This window comes from Chiloscyllium plagiosum, chromosome 24 (assembly GCF_004010195.1).
Source record: "Chiloscyllium plagiosum isolate BGI_BamShark_2017 chromosome 24, ASM401019v2, whole genome shotgun sequence".
In the NCBI taxonomy this organism is placed as follows: Eukaryota; Metazoa; Chordata; class Chondrichthyes; order Orectolobiformes; family Hemiscylliidae; genus Chiloscyllium; species Chiloscyllium plagiosum.
The window spans coordinates 49,311,371-49,323,073 of record NC_057733.1 but is presented as its reverse complement, the minus strand read 5'-3'; the positions used below and the strand labels follow the sequence as shown (position 1 = coordinate 49,323,073).

Here is an 11,703-nt window from a genome sequence, read left to right as displayed (position 1 = left end):
AAAGAAACGTAAGGGGCAACCTTTTCATGCAGAGGGTGGTACGTGTATGGAATGAGCTGCCAGAGGAAGTGATGGAGGCTGGTACAATTGCAACATTTAAGAGGCATTTGGATGGGTATATGAATAGAAAGGGTTTGGAGGGATATGGGCCGGGTGCTGGCAGGTGGGACTAGATTGGGTTGGGATATGTGGTCGGCATAGACGGGTTGGACCGAAGGGTCTGTTTCCATGCTATACATCTCTATGACTCTATGTGCAAACTCCACATAGACAGTTGCCTGAGCCTGGAACCAAACTCTGGCACTGAGAGGCAGCAATCCTAACCACTGAGCCACTATACCACTGACTAAACATTGTTTTAAAGTGTCCAGCCTTAACTTCTACACTAAGAAGGCGTCCTATTTCAGGATTCTCTTGAGGTTAACAGGCAGGCTCAGCTGGCAGGCAGTTCAAAAGGCAAATGCAATATTAGCATTCATTTCAACAAGGCTAGAATGCAAGAGCAGAGATGCACTGCTGAGGATGTATAAGAAATATTGTGGGCAGTTTTGGGCCCAATATCGATGAAAGGATGCGTTGGCATTGTGAGTTGAGGGGAGGCTTACAAGAATGATCCCAGGGATGAAGGGCTTGTCATATGAGGAGCAGTTGAGGACCCTGGATCTGTACTCAATGGAGTTTAGAAAGATGAGGGGGACATCATTGAAACTTACAAAACATGGGGAGGCCTGGATAGAGTGGACATAGAAAAAATGTTTCCACTAGAAGAAACTAGGACCGAGGACAGCCTCTGAGTAAAGGGGCAACCCTTTAGAACGAGGAGGAATGTCTTCAGTCAGAGGGTAGTGAATCTGTGGAACTCATTGCCACAGAAGACTGTTAAGGTCAAGTCATGGAATGTCTTTAAGAAAGAGATAGATGCGTTTTGGATTAGTAAAGGGATCAAGGGTTACAGGGAAAAGGCAGGAGAATGGGTTTGAGAAACAAATCAGACACAACTGAATGGTGGAGCTGAATGGTCTAATTCTGCTCCTGTATCTAATGGTCAATCGTGCAGTGAGTCCAGATGCAACCTTGGTGTGTTAGAACTGAAGCCTTTTGATAGTTAATTGGTGAATAGGAGAAAACTGTCACAGATGATTTGGTGATAGAGAAAGCTGTTCAGTTGTGTGATAACAGGTCTAGATATAAGAAAAGAAAGGGTTGGGATTGAGCATAACATTTAGCATGGCACAATTGGTACCACTCAGGTCTGAGATTCATAATATCATAGGATCAAACTCTATTTCATGATCATCGAAATGAGACTGACACTGCAGTACTATCCTGGAATGATCAGGTGATTCTTGTACTAAAATAAAGGATAAGTTTGGGTAGGAACTCTTGTGGTGCAGTGGCTGTGTCCCTCACTTTGTGCTAGGAGACTGAGGTTCAAGTCCGACCTGCTCTGTAGGTGTGTAACGATATGTCTGAACAGGTTGGTTAAGATATACAAAACTAGTGGGACAAATACATCTTGTTCAGCAGTTTAAACCATAAAGATCTGGTTTTGCCCGACAAAGCAGAGTGGTTAGGAAGAGACAGACCAGGATGAAATCTTAGTTGACAGAAGAAACACAAACAAACAGTTGTTGAAGGCAGACTGACTCCCATATACTGTTTTGGTAAATTGATATCTAGCAATGTAGCAAAACAGACCAGAATAGTCATATGTTTCTCCTATGCCAATGTTGCAAGTTCTTCAAAAGAGCAAAACAATGTGAAACCAAATCAAAAACATGCATTCTTACTTTTCATGGAGGTGAATTTCTTAGATTTGCCATGTCCTAATATTATTTTATTCTCTCTCATCATGACATTGCTGAGTTTGATGAGCAATCTGGTCTTATATGACCACTGGAAAAGCAGATAGAACTTGCAATTAAAAAGAACTCTTATTCCAATCTTGGAACATTCTAAAACACTGTTGAGAAGTCAGAAGCAAATACAACAGTCAAAGCACTGAAGGTCCCACAGTAAATGAGAGACTCATTACATAGTGGTGGAATATGATTGAAGTAAAATTATTGATCAGGATGAGGAGAGTTCTGCTCTTTTCTGAACACAGCAATAGGATCTTTTCCATTTTTCTAAATGGAACTATGGTTTAAGACCCATCCCAAAGATAAAGCACAAAACCATAATCATTACTGTACTTTACTATCAGCCAAAATGATGTATATTAGCTGATGATCAAGTAATGCTACAAGAAAATGCATACTTGGTGACTATGAAGCAACAAGATATGGATGCACATTTTGTATTCTGATACTAACTCCTCTAATCAAAGATATTGGTTTTCTGTTATTTTTAGCCAAAGTAAAATATAAAATAAAGCTAAGGTTTAAAGTTTTCATTTAATTCACTCATTGCTGCACTCCATTCCCTCAGACCTTACCATGAATTTATCAAATCTGTCAGAAAGGGGAATGTTGTTGTCACCTGGTATCTACTCTTACCTTGCAGAGGCCAAGAGCAATTTTTTTAAGCATTCACTTGTAGGATGTGGGTATCGCTGGCTGACCTGCCCATCCCTAGCCATTTTAATACATCATCTCGCAGTTCTGTCTTATGCCTGTTGTAGAGAAGTTAATGCCAGCTAGAGAAACAACACCTCATTTTCTGTTTAAGCTCTTACAATCTTCTGGACTTAACATTATGTTCAACAATTCAGACCATAAACTTGCCTTTTGTTCCAAAATGCTTGTGCCCTCCAATCTCTTTCACCCTCGAACTTTCCCCTGACTTGCTCATTTTCACACTTCTTTCCACTACTCTTTTTCACAGAAAACCCATCACTTTTCTAACTTTCTCAAATTCCAAAGAACAGTAATATTCGACTTGAAACATCATTTCTCCCTTTCTAAAACTTCTTTTCTGTTGTGAAATATTAAAGTGCTCATGCATAGCAGTAAACAGCAAGGTCAGAAGCATATAATGGAGACAAAATGAAGGCACTTAAAAGACCTGGAGGATCCTTGGCACAACATATTGGAAAATAAAATGTGTTGTTTCATTCAGGCAGACAGTTTTAGCCAGCGTTAAACACAGCTTCCAGATTTCTGAGTTGCGCTGGTTAATGAGCAGCAGGCCTATGTGGTGCAACATAGATCAGGTCCATATCACAGCCTGTGCTGAGTTATTTGATCTTAACTTTAGCTGTAATATGTGAATTACAGATGGTCTCAGCATTCTTGCTTTAAGTGGGTGAAAGGACTTAAAGAGTAAGGCAAGCAAAGTTGGTCAAGATTGTTGTTACTGTGCCTAATGACCACTATCAAAATTGAGTACGGGGCAAGAAATACTCAACTGTGACACCTAAGTGGTCAAATATTTTACTAACAGTGAGACTCAGATGAATAGTTATTGGGTGAGGCACCAGAGGACTTTATATCCTTGGAATAATTAGCCAGCAAATCAATACCTGCAGAAAAATAGAGGAAAAAGAGAAGCACTTTACTAAAGCTTACATAGTCTGTCATCAAGTAACTGAACATGTAACATATCAAGTAACCAAATATTGATACATATTTTTAATCAACCTGCTCCGACGTGTTACGGTACACCTGTGGAGCAGATGAAACTTGAACTGATGCATCCTGGCTCACAGGTAGGGACACTACAACTGGATCACAAGAGCCATACTGTCCAACATGAAAAGGGAAAGCAGCAAACTAGTTAATTTGCTCTCTTCAAAAATAATTTATATTCTAAATTTAAATAAAGTCAAATATATAGACTTGTGCAAATTTCATGAAAACTATTTTCAAGCATTATCAAAATCAGGAAAATAGAATTAAAATGAATAGAACTGTCAAAGTGCAAGCCTTTCAATATATGGATGGTGTATTTTTCTTGCAGTGCAAATTAAAACAAGCTCGAGTTTTAAAATAAAATAAGTGGCTATCACATCTTTGCAGTTATGTTAATTATGTTAATTGAAAAAATGCAAGTAAAAGCAATTTACATTATATTTGAATTATAAAGGGTGAATCAGTTATTCTATTCCTACAGCTAAATACAACTTTTCTACAAGTGAAAGTGCAAGTGAAACAATCCTAATTTAAACGATCACTGCAGCTGTTCTGACTGTCAACCCAGGGGTTCCCTCGAAATGAAGGCTGGCCCTAATACCCAAAAAATGTAATTCATAGGAGATATGGGATAGATGCACTGTCACCGTGCCTAACTCTTGGATGACAGATCTTATGTGTCATAAGTGCTCCATCTGGTGGAAGAATTGCTGTTACATAATAAAGAAAAACCGTTTTAACCAAACTCTGAAGGCATGTGAACAGATGAAAAATAGTAACTGGTGATTCAAGAAACAGTTCAAAACATTTGTACTGATGGCTTTGATGAACTCAAACGTCAATTGCAAAGATCTTTGTATGGCTTCCAATGTTGACAATAAAAGAGTTGTCAACTTATATTCGAGTATATGAGTACGAAATCTTCAAAACAAAAAAGGGAGTTAAGGAACTGTGTCAATCACACTCCTACCAACCCCTTCCCAGAAGCAAGTACTGAAGTCAATTGCACCACTATTATTGTCACCCTGACAAAAATAACAGGTCATCAAAAATCAAACTAAATCTGGGTCTTTCTAGTCTCTCTTGTTCACAACACACCTGGTGCAAATCATCAAGCATCGGGGAGATGCTGAGGAAAAAAAATTAAAAGCTAAGCATAGAGTTAGATAGCATCGAAACAGACCCTTCAGTCCAAATCACCTGCGCTGACCAGACATCCTGAACTGATCTAGTCCCATTTGCCAGCATTTGGCCCATAACCCTTTAAATCCTTCCTATTCACGTACCCATCCAGATGTCTTTTAAATGCAGTAATTCTTGTTTGATAAATTTTTGCATAGGTCAATGCTTTAATAATATTTCAGCAGACCATCACTACGGTGAACAGCTAAGTTCCAAAAAGAAATTAAAAAAATCAAGATCCTCTTCAATAACTGAAACATCCCTGAGCAGGAGCCACTGAGCATCAGTGTCAAATCAGCATTTTTGAAATAAACTGTGGAACAGTTCTGAATTAATTGTAAAGTTAGGGAAAATGAGAAAACACCACTGCAAAAGTTACTTCAAAGGCTGAAATATAAATGCCCAGAAATAAAACAATTGGCAATAATTTGATTCTGCAGCATAACAGGAGTTAAGGTTTAAATCCTTTCGCCCTGTATACAGGATCCGCTTAGCAAAAGCAAGTCATTTGCAATACATCTATAGAGACAAAAAAAGATTAACACTGTGAAACAATTAAATGTTATCTGCTACATTGTACTCACTTGCTGACTTCTTTATACTGTGCTATTTCCTCAATGTACAGTAAATCATGTAATCGAGACTGATAATTAGATTTGGTCAATGATTTGTCAAGCACAGATTGTGTGAAGAGCTGGTCTGCAGACAACGGAATCTGGTACCGGGTCAAGAGACTTTTCTCCAAGTCAGTAGTTTCATTTGGCTCAAACTCTACAATTGTTTTACAAGTGGAATCCCATCGTTTAGCTGTGGTGAGAAGTTGCTGCCTTGCTTGCATCAGGTGTTCTAAATCTGTAAATTAAATTTATAATCAGTATTTGCTTTAACTAAAAAATTGTTTCTACATCTCTGTATCATCTTCTTAGCCTCTGGGAACATGAGAAGTTAAATTAATAGAAACTAAAGAAGCACACAGATTAAACCAGAGCAGTAGGTGTTGACTTCCAGCTAGATTCAGTCAGCACAGAGCCAGCTACCTGTCTGCTCTTCAGCAACTGGGAGTAAGCTCAGTAATACCAAGTTAAACCGGCAAAGAATTAGTGACAAGCAATTATATTCAATCAGGTTTACATTACAAGGCATCTTTATTGTAGTTTCATGGCAAGGGAGTAAACATTGAATGGTCAATGTTTACTTCATGTCCTGAGTGACTTTGATGTGCATATCTATAGATGCCTGAAGGCAGTCGGACAGACAGATAAAGGCAGTTAAGATAGGCAGCACAGTGACACAGTGCAGCTTATACTCTCTACACATGCCTGCATAGGTTTCTGCCAAGTGCTCCGGTTCCCTACCACAGTCCAAAGTAGTGCAGTTTAGGTGGATTGGCCATGATAAATTACCACATACTGTCCAAGAATGTGTGTTATTTGGATTAACCATGGCAAATGCAGACTTGTGGGGATAGGGTGGTCTGGGTGGGATGTGTTTCAGTGGGTCAGTGGAGATGCGATAGTTCAAATAGCCTCAACTTGCAGGGTAAGGTTTGATGATTTTATGACATATGGGTTACTTGCCTTTACTAGTCAAAGCTTGAATACAAGAGCAAAGAGGTTGTGTTGGAGCTGGATACAATGTTAATTAGGCTACAGCTGGAGTACTGTCTACTGTTCTGGTTGCCACAGTATAGGAAGGATGTGATTGCAGAGGAGATTCATCAGAATATTGCCTCGGTTGAAGTGGTTCAGCTATGAAGATAGACGACCTAAGCTTGGGTTGTTTTCCTTGCAGCAGAGAAGGGTGAGGGACAATCTGATTGAGGTGGATAAGGAAAAACACTTCTCCTTTGAACAGAAGTCAATAACCAGAGGGCACAGTTTTAAGCTAAGAAGCATAAGGGTGAGAGCAGATTTAAGGAAACATTTTTACATTTGGAGGATGGCGGGCATCTAAAACTTATTTCCTAAAGGAATGGTAGAGGCAGGAAGCATCAAGACATTTAAATCGTATTTAGATGAACACCTGAAATGTCATATCATACAAAGCTACAGGCCAATTGTTGAAAAATGGGATTGGAATAGATAGATGCTTGATGGCTGGCATGGCCACGCTTTGGGCCAAAGAGCCTTTTGCAATGCTGTAAAAAACTATGGCTCACTCACTTCTCTTTTCGGAACACTGGAACTGCTTTGTGAGAAAGGACCAATGTCCATCACTTCCATCTATCAGCAGCCTGGTAGTTGGCTTGACATAATGATAATGGAGATGTTTACTCAATCGCAGCAATCAACCTCTATTAATTGGTCTACAACAGACCCAGATATATGGCTTACAAAACCCCAGTGATAAAAAATTGGGAATCAGACATGCAGTTGAAATATTCAAACCAAGTTAGTTGTTTTTTACTGCCTAAAATTACTCGAGCACTGTCAGAAAGTTTTATTATGTGAAAGGAATCTAATTTGCATTTTAATGAACCAATACTGTCTGCTTCCACACCACGAGCTGTTAGAAATATCTCTGGAGATTGGGTCCAAATTTACCTTGCTAAAAAAAGACTGTGGTTCTACAATACAGACTATGGCTCTGCAGTTCTGTTGCTTTAGATAAGGTGAAACAGGTCATCAAGCTCCACAGTATCAATTTTGAATCAAAGAAACAGCAATTATGTAACTTCACGGCTTCTTCTCCCAGTGACAACAGTAAAGGTTCAATGAAAGGTACATGCTGAGAAGCTACCTTCAATGAGCTGATGAATCCAGAACATGGTTTCAGTCAGTTAGGAGTGAAATTTGGGCTTCTCTACCTTAGAAGATGCTCAGTCATAGAGTTTATATAAGGCTAATATCAAAAGATTTTTGTACTTCATATTTTCTCAAAATCAACATCACAGATTGATCTAGTAAGTGGACCCCACTTTGCCTCTGCTCCAGATACCATGTTGCTTTCGCTAGCCTATATTAAAATAGTAAATGATTAGGACACCCAGGGATTGTAACAGAAAACCATTATGCAGTACACCAACTGTCAGACAGATGACTAGAGATCAAATGATTTTACTTTTTCTATAAAGTAGTGAATCCACACTCCATAAAGCCTGGATTCAGTCTCTAAAACACTGAGCATCTAAATAAAAGAGATGAACAAGGAATATAAAGCTGTTACAAGTTACAGTCAGTCCTAGATATTCTTCCCAGCTCAAAGTCACTGGCCTCTTTCTTTAATGATTGCCTAATATTAAACATTAACTTACCAAATGGATGTATTGTTCCCTAGGTTAAATGTAGCAACTACTGGAAATTTGCGGATGTTCCTACCTGTTCAATTATCACATCATTGCACCACTGTTTGGGGGGGGTTGCAGTGAACTAATCGGTTGCTGGGTGTGCTATATTACAACAACAACCAATTTCAAAAGTACTTCTTAGGCTGAGAAAGGCAATATATAAATTTAAATCTTTCTTGAATTTTCAAAAGGTAGATTTATTTACATTTTGATGTATTAAGGCTAAAATTCAAGTCACAAATTGGTTTATTCTGCAACTGTTTAAGGGAATGAATTGGAAAGATCTGTAGTAATTTTAATTCCATTTCAACTTAACTCTGCATTATTTCCAGCATTAATCGCTGGTACACTGTCCCTGTGAGTGGATGAAACAGTGACTTTGCTGAATCCTTCTCTGAATTGACCAAGGGGAATAAACAAATAGACTAACAACCTATGGACCATGTTCCTCATTCCACTAAGAATTGATAACCTTGCTATCCTTTCCTCCTGGTGATCTGGAAGTTAGTTGTTCATTTCCAACTTTGTCCTGGTCATCGTGTTAATTGGAGCTCTACTGACAAAGTCAACTGCTACAACATTAAAGCATCGGCTCCATGCAATCAGACTAGACTGATGCACGAATTAATTCAGCCTCTCCAAGCTTTTCAGATATTTACAGTATACCATTGATACTTTAGGATGTCTTGTCAATGGTTAGCTGATGAACTTTCAATGATTTTTATTAACATGTGTCCTAATTTTAAGCTTAGGGGCTCCAATATGTCTTTGTCACATTATTTAAACCCTCAATTACTTGTTAGTAATAGTTGTAATATAAATTCACAAGTAGTAATTCCCATGCTAAGATGGCCAAAAATCTCAAACTACAACAAAAAAAGTGTCTCACTTTTCTCATCGATGCATAAAATAACAGTGACTTAAACTGCAATATTTCTTCTAATTTCTTTCCATCTTTCAAATTTTATCACTTTTTAAAATCAGAGTTTTGGTCACCTTGCCACTTCTATTAAGTACATTTGGATGTTTATTTCATCCAAAGTACTTGAGAGATACAAGCTGTTGATATGGTAGCATGATAGTACAATGTCTGAAGGATAGAAATCAGACAGTAGAGGAAATTAATATCTCTGGTTTCTTGAGATAGTTAATGTCACACCCCAAGAATCTTTAGAGTCCCCTTCATTCTCTACGTGCATTGACAGTTAATACATGAACAAATGAAATCATATCCAAGACTAAGAGCGTTGGATTCTTGGGCACTACAGGAATAACAGGATAAGGAAAGTGGATGTTGATGTTTAGCCATCAACTGAATGAATGGTGAAGCAGGCTCAAGGGGCATACAGCAATCATATAAGTGGGATCCATCAAACATTCAAACCACCTGCAACATATTTATATTTTTTATAGAGTGAAAAGCCACAGCTACTTACAAGGGACTATTATTTAACTTTGGAACATAGGAACAGGAGTAGATAATTTCAGCTTTCAATGAGATTTGCCATTCATTTATTAAACAATAAATATTGTTTAAATCTCAATTTAAAATTAACAGTTGATCTAGCATCAATTGCCATTTGCACAAGAGTGTTCCAAATTTTGAACATCCTTGGTATGTATGAGTGCCGCCTAATTTCACTTCTGATCATTTGGGCGCGAATTTCTATCTATTGCCCTACTCCAAAACTTTCACAATTATATCTTCTGAAGGGGAAATTGTTAGAATTGTTAATCACCAATTTTTCTCTCATGTCTGTTTGTCTATTAACTACTGACATCCTTTTTTGTCTTTAATTAACTTTCTTAGCAGACCTCCTTCACCATGGCACAAATAAAACGGTCAAAGGAGATTTCTGGGCCCTTTAGATTCTTCAATACGTCTTGGCATTTCCAATACTGAAAGCAAACAGCAAGCTTTCTATGCACACAGCAAAAATGATCTAATACAGACCTTCTATTGAAGCAGCATCCACCATAATCCTTTGCATCAGGACTGGCTCAGATCCAAAGTCAAAAACTACAGTTTGACGAAAAGTTCCAAATATTTCTGTATTGAATTGTACACTGACTCTATAGATACAATGGTCCATTCCATTCTGAGTCATCTTCCCTCCTCCAAGCCACTCCTGACAGTTCTCAGGTACATCTTGTACCACCTGGGTGTTGAGATCACCAACAGAAACAGTCATAATAGAAAAATGAGGACGATGAGCATCGTAGAGCAAAGCTATTCGATACAGCAAACGTGCAGGCTGAGGAGAGAAAAAAAATTAACCCAACATTAATTCCAAAAGCAGCATTATATATATATATCACCTGAATTGATCACCTGTTCTTTCTCCTTGAAAATGCCTGTAACTTCTTTCTCAGTGCTTCCAAACTAATGACAGCATACATTATGACAGCAATGGGATCTCACTTTTTAACTGGATTCGCTAGTTCCATTTCTGGACACCCAAATACACAGAATCAGTCTGCAGGAATTAGATTGGGTAGATGCCAAGATACATTTTCTTGACCAACAAAAATAAAAGGTGGGGTCACAAAATATTATAAGTTATACTAAGAGAAGAAGTTAATTCACTCAAACGGGTTGCAAGAACCATTGGAACACCCTACCCCAAATGGTGGTGGTCGTGCCATTGCTGAATACCTATAAGGGTGGGATGATAGATCTTATTTGGTCTCTCAGAATACTTAGGGATATAAAAGCAGACAGGAAAGGGAGATGAGGAGAAATTTCTTCAGTCAGAAGGTAGTGAATCAGTGGGACTAATTTCCACAGAAGGATGTGGAGTTCAAGACATTGACTGCCTTTAAGACAGATTGATTGGTTCTTGATTAGTAAGTAGATCAAAGGTTACAATGAGAAAGCAGATGAATGGGGTTGAGAAACATATTTGCCCATAACTGAATGGCAGAGCAGAACTGATGGGCCAAATGGCCTAATTCTGGTCTTATATCTTGTAACCTAAGATCAGCTAATGACCGTTCTTTCTCGTAATTGAGTTCTTGATTTCCTCAGGAACTGTTATTAGCCCAGACATCTCCAGCTGCTTTAGCAGCCTAACCTCTGCCATCACGTCAGGAGTCAGACTTAAGACCATAAGACATAGGAGCGGAAGTAAGGCCATTCGGCCCATCGAGTCCACTCCGCCATTCAATCATGGCTGATGGACATTTCAACTCCACCTACCCGCATTCTCTCCGTAGCCCTTAATCCCTTGTGACATCAAGAATTTATCAATTTCTGCCTTGAAGACATTTAGCGTCCCAGCCTCCACTGCACTCTGTGGCAATGAATTCCACAGGCCCAACACTCTCTGGCTGAAGAAATGTCTCCGCATTTATGATCTGAATTTACCCCCTCTAATTCTAAGGCTGTGTCCACGGGTCCTAATCTCCTCGCCTAACGGAAATAATTTCCTAGCGTCCACCCTCTCCAAGCCATGTATTATCTTGTAAGTTTCTATTAGATCTCTCCTTAATCTTCTAAACTCCAATGAATACAATCCCAGGATCCTCAGCCATTCCTCATATGTCAGACCTACCATTCCAGGGATCATCCGTGTGAATCTCCGCGGACACACTCCAGTGCCAGTATATGCCTCCTGAGGTGTGGGGACCAAAACTGGACACAGTACTCCAAATGGGACCTAA

The 11,703-nt window shown here is 38.8% G+C and overlaps 1 protein-coding gene across 6 annotated transcripts in view; it reads right to left on the bottom strand.

The window, feature by feature from the left end:
- The window catches only part of helz (helicase with zinc finger), a 273,673-nt gene that overhangs the window by 190,091 nt on the left and 71,879 nt on the right, over window positions 1-11,703 (bottom strand). For all 6 annotated transcript variants that reach the window (XM_043715064.1, XM_043715069.1, XM_043715066.1 and 3 more), the window contains 2 exons: window positions 9,995-10,295; window positions 5,339-5,606 (listed from right to left, as the gene is read on the bottom strand). In XM_043715064.1, the coding sequence (XP_043570999.1) occupies window positions 5,339-5,606; window positions 9,995-10,295 (569 nt within the window). The remainder of the gene's footprint in view (window positions 1-5,338; window positions 5,607-9,994; window positions 10,296-11,703) is intronic.